Here is a 13,780-nt window from a genome sequence, read left to right as displayed (position 1 = left end):
GTGAGGTCAGAGGGCAGAGTAGAAGCCATTGGTCTCTGACATTGTGGGGTAGGAAGTGGAGAAATCTGTCCTCTGAAGTTTCTATTTCCTAACCTAGCAACTGGACTTTCCAGAACTACTACCATCTACAAATATCATTGCAGTGAACAGACTGTCCTATATCATCACTAGGTTAAATAATAGGTGCTTTTTAAATAAGCACTCATTATGAAAGTTTAATTATATAGTCTTAAATGTCATAATTTTTAATGCCTGCCTAATACACCATCTGGTAAATATATAGTATACTCACCCATTCTCCTATTGCTTAACTCTCAGTTTGTTTTGAAATCTTCTTTACTGTAAATATCACTGAGATGAACATATTTGCATATGGCATCTTTGTATTGTGGTCTTTTCTTATGGATAGCTTCCCAGCAGCAAAATTACTTAGAGCAAGTTTAAGGTTCTTGATATGTGTAGCCAACTTGCTGTCAAAAAGGATGGAGCAACTCCTACTCCCACCAGCAGCATATGAGGGCATGCCAGCATCATCATACCCTTAGTGGGATTGGGTAGCGTTTTGTTTTTCACATTTGCAAAGTTAGGTGAACAAGAAATACCTTAACAGCATTGAAATAGGAATTCAGTGTCATCTCAACTCAAGCATAACAATGTGGTGAAGAATTCAGAGGACTGAGGACTGAATCCCAACTCTATCCCCCCCCACCCCATCCTAGCTGGATGGCCCTGGAAAGTGTATTTATCTAAACATCAGTTTTCTCATCTTTAAAATGGAGACAATAATGTCAACCTCATCAGACAATAGAGGTTTAAATATGGTCATTTTCGTAAAGTGCTTTGCACATGGTGGGCATCCAAGAAATATTAGCTATGTGCAATAGTTCTAGACCAGACTAACAGTTCTGAACCTGGGGTCCATTAATTCTGGGGGGATCTGTAAACCTGAATGAGAAAAAATTCCATCTTTGTCATCATTCGCCTTCAATTGAAATGTAACATTTCCTTCAATTAGGAATGTAGGTAACATACCCTAGTAGTATTAGCAAGACCTGAGACTTTGTCACTAATAAAAGTCACAGAATTTTTCATATCACATTATAGTTCCTACAGAGATTACAAAATAACTTTTACACCCATCACTACTCCAAAATTATGAGTTTTAGACCTACTGTTTGATGATATGAAGACATTACTTAAAAAGCACATAGATTACTATATACAACTTTAAAAAATATTTTGATAACTATTATAACTATATTTCAATATAATTGGTCTCCTTTGTAATCCTTTCTATCTACTTAAGCATTTTAAAACACATTCTGAGAACGGGTGCATAGGTTTCTCTAGAGTGACAAAGGGGTCCTATAGCTCCCCAAAGACTAAGAACCCCCATTTGAGGCTCTTAGCAGATGCATCACATAGAATATTCTAGATGCATCCCTAAAAATGTCAGAGTTCCTGAGGGCTTCCAGTCAAGACGAAGGCCCTAGCATCACTCTCTCCCACAAATCAACCAATTTACAACTAGAAAAAAGCAACAACAGCCAAGCTGGGGCTGCTAGAGCTCAGGGGAAGAGGAAGAGAGACCTACAGAGTGCATGAAGGTGGGAGAAGCCACAATGAGAGAAAGAAAAAACTGCTCTGACAATTTTGTGCTGCAGCTGCCTTAAGGCTGGAGCTGCTGAGTGCACAGAGCAGAAGCCAGCAAAAGCCACAGCTGTGCCCTTTGGATGAAGTCATTTGGAGGCCTTGGTGGCCCCCAGGACAGCAAGACCACTAATAGGGTTCCTGTTGACCCACATAGGAGCAGTGAGCCACAACAACTGCAAAAAGGAGCCACTCAGAGGCCGGTGAGTCATTGCAAGGGACCGGTGCACAGCCCATCCCATGGGAAGTGTTTGCAGCATGGTGGTGGGGGAGACAGGCCCACTGGGGGAACACTGGGGCACAGCAAGGACAGCTGACTGTCAGCGCAGTCAGCAAAGGACCACTTGGAGAAGACTGGTCAGGAATATAGAACTGCATGGGGTGCAGTTTGATAAAAAGACTCAGGCCCAGATCAGAGTTTCTACACAACCCAGGTGCTCCAGGTCTCTGGAGAGCAGGAAGTACCTATAAGGTCAACCATTAAACCCTGATCTGAACAAATAGCCTTCCCTAGGGAATCAGCAGCAAAGCAGCAATTTAGCTCAACCACACAGCTCAAGTACTGGTTCCCACAGGAAGTTCCCCCATTTTAGAAGTAAGCAAAGGATAACAAATTAGTTCTGGCCCAGGCACACCGCCAGCACCTCTGGGCCCACCTGGGGACCTGAGGCATGGAGTCGGAGACCAGTCCCCCCTCCCACAACCAGACACACCATCAGCGCCAAGGAACATGCCAAAAATATCACCTCTATGTGGGTGGCCCACCACAGCCACCACAATAACCGTGGCTACTACAAAAGTGGCTAGATGCCACAACCACCATGCAGATGGTCCACCAGCCACTGGAGTGCATTGACTCAAGGAGAGTCACCAGCAGAGACCAAAGAAAAGAAGAGGATGTCTCTCTCCACAAATCCCATTCCAGAGTGACAGAAGAAGCATCTGCTCTATGATAATATTGGGGGACCTGAACACACCTCTCAGTATTGCATAGATCATATAGGCAACAAATCAACAGAGTAACCATTACTCAGAAGGAGAGAAGAAATCTAGGGTAATCAGAGGTGGGAGCAGGGAGGGAAAGGAGGATTGGGAGAGATTGGACAAGGGCTGTAAAGAATAAGTACAATTTGTAACAATAAATATGCTAGTAATATTGATTTGATCAACATATCTCAATGTTGAACCCCCAAAATGTGTATAATCAATTATGATTCAATAAAAATTAGAAAAAAAAGAATATAAGCTCTAAGAGGGCAGGACTTTGCTTTGTTCCCTTCTAAGTGCCCAGAACAGCACCTTACCCAAAGGTAAATGAATGGTTTTTGTTTAAAAAGTGTTGTAACTGAAAACTGGTCACAATCTATCAAGTGTCTGACTAAAGCTGAGAAGGTGATTTCTCCCTGCACAGATATCACATCATATTTTCCCAGAACAGTGATAATGTTATTCATTCAATTCCTAGTCCATTTGTTTTGGTTGAATGTCTGTTTTTGTTTATTTTTGCATTTAGAATAAATCTAACATGGTTTTTTAAAAAAATGTCTGAGTTCCTTCAGTGAGCTTTACCTATAAAGCTTTCTGTGAAGAACAGTGCAATTGCCATCCACAGACAGCTGCCTGGACTCTCCAGGACAGCCCAGGAAAACAGAGTCAGGGCTACAACTCAACTGTCCGTTGGGTTCGGTCATGGCTGCTAACAAAGGACACCTAGGATTTGCTCCTCAGCAGGTGCCATGCAAGGAGGCCAAAGGTCCAAGAAGGCCAGGATGGAAACACAAGCCAAGGGACTTCATTATACCAGCACTTATTTTTATTTATGCTAGCAGCAGGTGGCAAAGCTGTTCAACAGCAGCCCAGGGTTTGTAAATTAATTCTTTGGAGCAAATACGATACATAAGAGTTTATCCCAGCCGACTTCATAACGAGACTTTTGGCTTGACCTTCCAGAGAACATTTTTTATAATGATACAAACATTTAATCAGTCAACAAATGGCCTAATCAGAAGAGGGGGAAAAAGCATATAGGGCAGATGGAAGGTGGGTTAATACCACCAAAGATGAACTGATTTCTGAGCACTTGCAGAAAAATGCACATCTTGATTGCAGGCAGAATGTGATACTTCAGAGCTTGTGTCTTCTAATGCAAATGGGTGGCAAATCCCTAGTGAAAACTGAAACTGACAAAGCACAGATTTTTCCCAAGAAATTTCTGAGAGCAAATGAACATAGGGCAATTATTATTTTTTTAATTATTTAATGTGACCATGTATGACAAAGTCAATTTATTAAGGAAGAAAATCCAAGTTGACACCACTCTAAAAATAAAAAGAATTGGTTACAAGGTGTAAGCTTAATATATATAATTCTTTGTCTAGCCAGTTAAAGGAGAGTTATAAAAATCAGCATACACACATTCCAGGAAAATACAGTAGTTGTTGTTTTTTTTTTTAAGATCAATGCAAACAGCATTCAATATTGCCACTTTTCTGTATTTATCTGGTCATAGGAAAAACAAATATATAGAAGCTATATAACAATTTCAACTGGATAATTAGGCTATCGTGCCACTTAAAGTTAAGTGAAGATAGCCCTGCTGGAATCATGCCATGTAGTGTTAACTGAGATATTACACTAGTTCATCTACTTTGTTTAAACAACTGAATGGCTATCATAAAGTCACAGAATTATTTCAGAGCTGGCATGAATCTCAGATGTCACTTCATTAATTGTCTCACTTTACACAGAAGGACACTAAGACCCAGCAAGGTTAACCAAATGGCCCACAGATGACAACAGAGCCAGACAAATCTTAGGCCCTATCCCTCCCTTACCAGGATTCATGTCACTAACTGTCACTTCAGCTTAATTCTAAAATATCCTTAAATAAACAAAACTGTACAAAATGCCCCAAACAGATTAGTAAATAGTGAATTTTATGGTATGTGAATTATGTCTCAATTTAAAGAGAATAGATAGGTACTATGGATCCCAAAGACTATTCAGTTGGTAGGCAGGATTCAATATTGATAACTTGGCTCTGACATTGGCCCTGTGACATTTGACATTACCACTGTGATACTCGAGAGGTACAGAAAAAAGTTTTATGGTTTGTACCTCCAGAATACTCCAATTTAAGAGAACAAACAGAAGCAACATCACAGGCATATAGAAAAAAAAGACTACCAGAGAATTTAACATCAAGTAGAAATAACAGAACACAGGCATCGAAATCAAATAAATACTCAAAGGGCAGAGATTTTTACATGATTCATGTTCTGTGTGTAAAAAATAAAATTCTCTCTCTCCATGTACTATAGGATATAGCCTTCTTGTTTGAAATTGAGTCTTTGCTAATAAAAGTGGTAGAGAGAATATATTTGTCCTTTTACCAAAGTGTCCCTAAGCAATCTATATCATCTTTGATAATTTTGGATCCCAAGCTATAGCAAACTGAAAAGTTGAGGAAGGCAAGAGGGAAAGACCAGGAGAAGCTCTGTTACCCTGAACTCAAGGCCGAAACACACTCTTAAGCCAGAGGGAAGACTGCCCATATTGAAGACAACGCCCTCAATATTGCCAATGTCCGCCTCTCAAAAAATTTCCAATTTATTGGGATTAGAAAGATAACCATTTTAATGGGAACAATGAGTTTCTCCTAAAACTCATTGACTTTCCAGAACAAAATAATCACCTAGTCCAGAGGTCAAGAACCAGATTAGTTTTTTAATAACATGTTTTTTTAATAATGTGATCTTAGCTTGGAGATTTAACTCTCGTTTAAAAAAACAATAACTGTGAACTCTGGATTTAGACATGACAAATTAAAAAAAGTTCTAATGTACTTATTTAACAATTCCTTCTACAAGTATTGGGTAGAATACCTCACTTTTTCCCAGTAATTCTCTGGGGGACAGGGAAGGTGTATGTCTCCATGTTTCTTCTCTGATAAGGCTACCCAGCGCTTTCAGGTAATTACCCACCAATTTAGTGGAAAACATTATTTCTGCACCTATTAGCTTTGGAGATATATTTCTTAGTCTTGGGGTATATATGATCTATATATTTCTCAAATGAAATGATTATAATGTGGTGGGCATTCAGGAATGCTACCCAGACCCCCCTCAAGGAAGGATATGTCACCCTAGCTGCTGGGAGCTCTTCAGGTATCAGCCCTCTCTGTCAGTCCCTTCTGGAACTGCCTCAGTTGCAGAGAGCACCCCATCCAAGGTTATCCTCCTTCCAGTGATGGATGGATGCAGAAGTATAAAAGCCTGGCCATCTCATCCCAACTCAGGACAACTCAGAAAGACTATTCTGGCTCCAGAGTTCCCCGTTGGGTTGGCCAAGGCTGTCACTGAGCCTGCACCCCAGCTCCATTTCTCCTTCTGTCCAGCCCTGTCCCATTCCCTCCCTGTCCTCAGGAACAATCTCAAGGGCACCTCGTAATAAACCTACCATATCCTAAACTCAGTCTCAGAGTCTGCTTCTAGGAGAAATCAATCTGCAAAATGTGTCATAAGCTTGAAGGCATGGTTGTTCTTGCGAAGGAAAATTTAAAATGAAGTTCCAGAATATCTATTAACTATGTACACTAGTCACAAACTACCAGGAAGTTCCAAAGTTTAATACATAAAGTATCCTTGGGGTTGGCTGCATTTTCACTCTTTTGCTTTCATAAAGGCACAACTTTGATCTGTCATCATATAAACATGTTTTCTGAAAAGATAAAATGCTGAAAGTGGCTATCTTCATTATCTCTAAAACAGAAGAAAATAACATAAGAATTAAATGGATGAAAATAATACAGGAAGCAAGAAGTCATTTCTATGGAACCCTGACTTAAACTGAACCACATTTCTAACTCAATCAAACTCTGAATTCTGAAGTAAAGAAAGAATGAAAGAAACAGCAATCATAACAATACATTGAACTTTCAGAAGGAGAGAACAGAACTGCGGTTATTAGAGGTAGGAAAGTGGGAGGGGAGTTAGCAAGAGTGTGGTTAAGGGTCACAAAGAATGATTATGTTTTGTAAAGATGAATATACTAATTATCTTGATTTGAACATCATGTATTGTGCACAGGTATTGATACATCACAAATATGTATAATCGATTATGTTTCAAAAATAAAAGTAAAAATAAAAATATTTTTGTGAAAGGTATTTTTTAAAAAATCAATCCTGAAAAGGAAATTAAAAAAACAATTCCAGGGCCGGCCTGGTGGCGCACTGGATAGTGCGCCGCTTGGGAAGCGCGGCGGCGCTCCCGCCCAAGGGTTCGGATCCCACATACAGACCGGTTCCCGCTCACTGGCTGAGCGAGGCGTGGGAGCAACACCGAGGGTTGCAATCCCGTTGCTGGTCCCCGGTCCGGTACGGGGGCAACACTGAGGGTTGCGATCCGTTGCCAGACACGGAAAAAAGACAAAAGACAAAAAAAAAAAAAACAATTCCATTTACAAGGGCATCTAAAAGAATAAAATACCCAGGAGTAAGTTTAACCAAGAGGTGAAAGACTTGTACACTGAGAACTACAAGACATTGCTGAAAGAAATTAAAGACAACTTAAATAAATAGAAAGCCATCCCCTGTTCATGGATTGGAAGACTTAATATTGTTAAAATGGCAACACTCCTCAAGCAATCTACAGATACAGTGAAATCTCTATCAATATTCCAATTGCTTTTTTTTTTTTTTTTTTTTTTCAGAAATGGAAAAGCTGACCCTCAAATTCATATGGAGCTGGAAGGGAGGAGGACTCAGACTTCCCAATTTCAAAAACTACTACAAAGCTACAGTAATCAAAACAATGTGATACTGGCATAAGGATAGACATACAGATCAATGGAATAGAATTGAGAGTCCAGAAATAAACCCTTACATATATAGTCAATTGTGGGGGTTTTTTTGTGAATTGGTTTGTTTGTTTTGGTAGCTGGCCATACAGGGATCAAACCCTGAATCTTGGTGTTATTAGCACCATGCTCTAACTAACTGAGCTAACTGGTCAGCCCTCAATTGATTTTGACAATTGTGCCAAGACAATTCGATGGGGAAAAGATAGTCTTTTCTACAAATGGTGCCGGGACAACTGGATATCCACATGCAGAAGAATGAAGTTGGTGGATCTCTACCTCACACCAGACACAAATTAACTCAAAATGGAATGGAGACCTAAATGTAAGAGCTAAAACTATAAAACTTTTGAAAGAAAACATAGGAGTGATATTCTGTGACCTTGGGGCCCCTTGCAGTTCCATATGAATTTGAGGGTCAGCTTTTTAAAAACAAAACAAATGAGCATCATCTGAAAAAGAGGTGAGTGCAAAAGGTGATACCATGTTGTTTTCAAAGAGCAAAGGAGCCCAGAATGGTTGTGGATGGTCCAGCCTGAAGCTCAGAGATTGGTTTCCCTTTCCTTACATCCCTGCAAATTGACTGCTCCTAGAAATGGAGACAATGTATCCACTCCTCTGCCAAATGAAGCTGAATTCAATATGACACCAGGCACAATTCTAGAAATACCAAATGACTCCCTGAAGACAGAGATCTCAAAGCATCTTGATTTTCACATATTCATAAATCACTTCAAACATCTGGCTGCGTGTTCTGGGTATGGCATCTGTATCCCTGACCTACAGGAATTAACAGTTCACTAATTGTGACTATGTTGTGTGTTTTTTAAAAAAGTCTTTCCAAAATGACCACAAACCCACAATTCCATCAGATTTGCTTTTGGAACCTCTGGGGTCTTACAATCCAGGCCTCTGATTCCAGTGTTACCCCAATCTACATGTAGGGGACAACTGAGCAAGCTCTCCTTAAAAGTCACCCAATTTGCTTTGACCATCTATTTTAATGTTTAATCACCAGTAGATGCAACATGTCCATTCTGCTGATCCAAACCATTTTTCTGTTTGCCCTGCTTCCATCCCATCTGGAGTGGAGAAGTAACTCCTTATTTTCAGAGAGAGGATAACATTTAAAGACATTTAAAATAACTATTAGTGGTGTACCTCTCAAGGTTTATTTCCCTTCAGCCTTTTCTCTTAGGCGCTGTTTCCTACTCTTCAAGTCACTTCATGTTTTTTTTTTTTTTTTTTTTCTTAATTTCTCTGAAAGCTCTAAATTTTCACACCTTGCCAAGCATGACAACCAATACTGGGCACTGAATTCTAACATCATGCCAGATACAATGGAGAGTTTAGTTGCCAAATCCTTTAGAATAAGTTTATTCCTAAGCAAACAAACAAACAAGCTATCTAGGAAGAAGGATGCCAAGGTATGCTTAGAATTACTAAGAATGTTTAGAAATTCCTAGGTGTTTAGGAGGAGGGAGAATATACCAGAAGGGTGGCTATGTAGTGGAATTATAACAGAATGACACTAAGTCTCCAACAGTCAGGAATGGGAAAAGAAAACAAGTTTTCTCCCTTACTTCTTGCCTTAACGTAACTCTTGTTTTAAGGAATAAGTGTTTCATAGACATTTCCAGCATTAAATCCAAGTTACATCTTTTTGCATGTGCAACAAATATGGAACCACAGAGATTGAGGACTGGAAGGTATCTATGAACAAAATGACAGAGTTCAACATTTCTCATTCTACTAATGAGGATTCTGAGGGCTAGGAGGAGCGGAATGACTGTTCAGTGGTAGAGACAGGACCGCAACTACAACCTGTGCCTCCTGGGCCTCAGGCCCAAACTCCTTTGACTGCTCCCCTATTTCTCCATGAAGGAGGTGACTAAAAAAATCAAGATCCAGAAAGATCCCATATGTGGACAACATCAGGACATAAATGGAACAACACAAAGCCACACCACATCGTCCCATTTTTTTTCCTCAGAGGAACTTGAAGCCACCCTCATGCCTTGTTTTACAGGCCTCCATGTTAAATCCATGCTCCAATGGTAATCACATAAACTACCTCATTTGCCGTGTTTCTAGAACTTCATCCTTTGGCTGGAAGAGGAGGGGGAAGCCTTCCACCTCAGGTAGGGACCGCTGTGGAGGGCCTGGGGAAGCCTGAGCCCCACAGCTGCAGGGTGGGCCTTCCGCAGAGGGGCAAAGTCATGCAAAGCTCCTGCTCCCCTGCAGAGCCCGCTGGGGAGAGCTGAGCCTCTGGGCCCTCTTTTCCCTCTCCCTCTAGGAACTCCAGTTGGAACAGGAAAAGAGGGTGGAGGTCCTTCCCTTCTAGAAGGGTCAGGGGGAAGGAGTCTGAGGCCCAAAGGACAAAGACCAAGGGCCTGTCCTAAGTCTAGGTCATGGTTTCTCAAACTACACTGCCATGGGTCTGGGGGTATGGGCAGCTTGGGGTGCACTCAAAGGTACAGGATAACTTTGGCACAATTTCTGAGGACATGCTCTTGTTTAAATGTTTTTAGGGTGGTGGTTTCATTAGACTGTTCAAACCAATATAACAATAAAAGTAGGTAATTGCAGGAACTTTTTTTTTTTTTTTTTGTCTTTTTGTCTTTTTTTGTGACCGGCAACGGATCGCAACCCTCAGTGTCGCACCTGTACTGGACCGGGACCGGCAACGGGATCGCAACCCTCGGTGTTGCCCCCGCTCCTCGCTCAGCCAGTGAGCGGCCGGTCTGCATGTGGGATCCGAACCCTCGGCGGGAGCGCCGCCGCACTTCCCAAGCGGCGCACTGTAGCAGTGTGCCACCGGGCCGGCCCTGCAGGAACTTTTAAAGCCAAATCAGGAGGCTTCAGGACCTAAATGTGACAGAAGGGGTGGAATTCCATCCTACTTCTATTCAGCTTGTGGGAAGGAACTTCAGGTGAGACCCACATATTAACTAGAGTACAAGTTCACATTTCTGCATCATTAGGGAAGCTTTGGTGGGGAAGTATGGGAGGTACTGGCTCCAGCAAAAAGACTCTTGGTGGTCCCCAGGAACACCAACCCAGTGCAGAAGGAGACACCCAGACACTTCCAAGCTCAAAGCCCTAGTGAGTAATGAAGAACATACACGTGCCTGACCTGCCCTTCTGCCCCACACCCTCAGCCGCTGAGTGGGCCTGAGCTAGCTGGTGGGTTGAGGGATGGGGGTTTCCAGCTGCCCTTACTGTCCCCTCCTTGGAAACACAACCAACAGGCACCATCGGAAGTCACCTTGCTGCCTGTGCGATTTTCAGGCAAGCATTTTACGAATTTACAACCATGACACTAAAAATCTGAAACTGTAATACTTACTGTGTTTTTTTGAGTTACCATATCCTGAAAAGAAAAAGAAAAGATGAATATAGCTTTTTTTCAAGACCATTCATTTCCATAAGCATTAGCCAGCACTCTCCACCCCCGTCATCCAGCACCCACCCCAGGGCAAGAATTAACCATTTGAAACCTCCCTCCACCCAAAAACTTCGAAAAGAGTGAAACTCTGAGAACTGTAAAATTCACATTTCAAGGAAAACTGACGATAAGTGGTTAGCTTTGGAACTACTGGGGGCCATTTGTACTTATAAGGATTTTTCCAGAGCATTGCCAATGCTTTTGCCCAAAAGATATTTGGGGACTTAAGTCTGGGGTGTTCAGTGTCCCGCATCTCACCTTCCTAGAAGAGAAGGTCAGTGACAGCAAGGAAGCACTATGCCAGCGTTGGGTCTGGAACCATCTCTTGAACAGATAAACATGAAGGCTGCTGGCCATGCCACAGTCGGTTGCTGGTGGGATCCCTGACATCTCACTAGAACTGTCTAGGAATGTTTAAATTCAGCAACAACATTTTCAGTCAGTTAATTCAGCATGATCATTATGCAGCCCTTGACTGTATCATTTATGCACTGAAAACCCCCATTTCTGAAAAAAGAAAACATAATTAAACAGCTGCCTTGTAAAACATGTTCAGTGTAGTCTGAGATTTCTATTTTTTAATAACAAATGCAGACTGCTTGTTCTAGTGTTAGATATAACCAACTACCCATTTCTGCTTTAGGAAATAATTTCATGTTTCATTAAAAATTAAAACTTATCTAGGTCATAGGACTTTCCAGAAGGCTTTGCTAAGGCACAGTTGAGGGAAAATATGTATTGAATTGGAAAAAAAAGTACATTCTAATTTCATGTTTGTCACCAAAATATAGCTTAATAATCTACACTTTCATATTTTCTGAATTCTAAATATTTCTAAGCATTTCATCTTAGTGAAAATCAGTAAAAGAAAAAGTCAATATCTAAATATGCAAAGAAATTTACATTGATTTATAGCCACAGGGAAACTATTATACAATGTAAGGTGCAGTAATAAAACAGTTTCTTCTTTCACTTTTATATGAATGACTTCTTAAAGTACAGCACTGTGCTATAATTACGGAGTACACATCTATGTAAAGTGTATGTGATTTTTAACACATACAAGATACACATCTGAAACAGGCGGTATTTCTACCAGGAAATAATCTCAAATAATTACGGAACCCAGAAAATCTGGTTAATATTAAATCTCAATAACACAAACAAAAATGTCCAACTGTGGCATAAAATTATACTATTATATGCTAGCGATTTTTAATACTGAAGGAGCTGGACATTTAGAAATGATGTCTGTGAAGGTCAGCTCTCTAAACCACAGGTTCTGACACCTTTAGGAGGTCTAAAAAATCCCCATGCCCTGGCCTTGACCCCAGAGATTGTGATGTAATTGGTCTGGGGTGTGGCTTGGGTATAAGGATATTGACAAGCTCTCCAGGTGATTCTAAAGTGCAGTCAAGGTTGAGAAGCACTGCTGGAAACAAATTAGTCTATTATTCCTAAAATGATTTAATATAGACCATGAGTTTCTGACTGATACTAAGAAATTCAGCAATATTAATATTAGCTGAATTTTGGAATACTCACTTTAAACATTCACAAATTTTACAAATATAAGCATTTTAAAAGTACATTTTAGGAATTCTCTATAATTACGGAGTTGTGCAGGAACACACAAATTTTTAGTTTTGCTTTGCTTTCAGACTGGGAGAAAATAACAGATTAAATACTGATATGCCTCTGCTAAAATTTTCTGCCCATTTTGGTAACTTAAATGTCTCCATATTCTTACTCAAATTGAGAACTGATTTTTATAATGTGCAGTTTTGGATCAAATTGCCCATGAAGGGATTCAGAATAGAGTGTTTGCTTCAATGGAAACTAACAGGAGTTTCTGCCTTTGTTTCCCTGATGAGCCTGGAAATACTCCAGTTGCCTGCAAATGCATGACTGTAGCAAGGATGCTCACACAGTGGCCAGGAAGTCATCTGTATGAGCTAGAACCCCTGGGGGGAAGGAAGGAAGTGCACAAGCAGGTTGCTGTAGACTGAATGCCCCCTCCCCCCCAACCTCATTGAAGCTTAATCCCCACTGTAACTGTTGAGGGTGGGAATCCTATTATGGTAATTGAAAGGTGGGGCCTTGAAGAGGTGGTTAGATCCCTGCTGTAGTGAATGAATTAGTAATGGCAGTCAGGGGCGTGGTTCTGAGGGCTTTAAAAGGACAGTGCATGAACTGTCTCTCTCTGCTTCCACCATCTTGCAATATGAGACCTCTGGGTCACTGTTGTCACCACTTGATGGACTTTGGACTTCCCAGCCTCAGAAACTGTAAACAATAAATTTCGTTTTCTTTCTAAATTACCCAGTTCTAGGTATTTCATTGTAAGCAACAGAAACGGACTAATACACAGGTCTTTCTTGTTTTACCCCAACCTCCTGTGCTACCATTACATTTCAGCTGGACACATAACAAAGTATTCAGGACAAGGGGAATAATCCCCTTTACCTTCAATGAAAGAGCAGTGTCGGCATCGGTGTCGTGGTACAGGATCACATTATTGGCCATGTCAAAGCTTTCACGGACTCCAAGATGGTAGAAGAGGGAAGGCTGTCTGGAGACATCACTCATGTCCACCACAGCAACATCTGAGATGAACAAGGAGAGGACAGGGTGGGAGGCAGGGAGATGATCTGCCTACTTAGCTGATAATCACCTACACGGAGTTGCAGCAATTTCAGCCTTTTAGTCAAAGTAGAAGTGAGGAATGATTTGATGAAAATTACCCCCATGAACTGTGGAAGAAAAGCGTTAAGAATGAAACAATAAAAACAAAAACAAAAAAATCCTCTTTCTTCTTCGAAG

General features: G+C 40.9%; 1 protein-coding gene across 1 annotated transcript in view; it reads right to left on the bottom strand.

Moving 5' to 3' along the window:
* Positions 1-13,563, bottom strand: part of LOC103592900 (mitogen-activated protein kinase kinase kinase 15) — a gene marked incomplete at its 3' end in the record, with an annotated part of 62,569 nt that extends 49,006 nt beyond the window's left edge. Inside the window, exons 1-2 of the mRNA XM_008575777.1 lie at positions 13,424-13,563; positions 10,859-10,882 (exon numbers count right to left, since the gene is read on the bottom strand). Coding sequence (XP_008573999.1) covers positions 10,859-10,882; positions 13,424-13,546 — 147 coding nt within the window. The remainder of the gene's footprint in view (positions 1-10,858; positions 10,883-13,423) is intronic.
* Positions 13,564-13,780: the final 217 nt, after the last annotated feature.

The sequence above is a fragment of the Galeopterus variegatus genome, unplaced genomic scaffold (assembly GCF_000696425.1).
Source record: "Galeopterus variegatus unplaced genomic scaffold, G_variegatus-3.0.2 Scaffold1238, whole genome shotgun sequence".
NCBI lineage: Eukaryota > Metazoa > Chordata > Mammalia > Dermoptera > Cynocephalidae > Galeopterus > Galeopterus variegatus.
The sequence above is the reverse complement of the archived record's forward strand: the minus strand, read 5'-3'. Positions and strand labels throughout refer to the sequence as shown.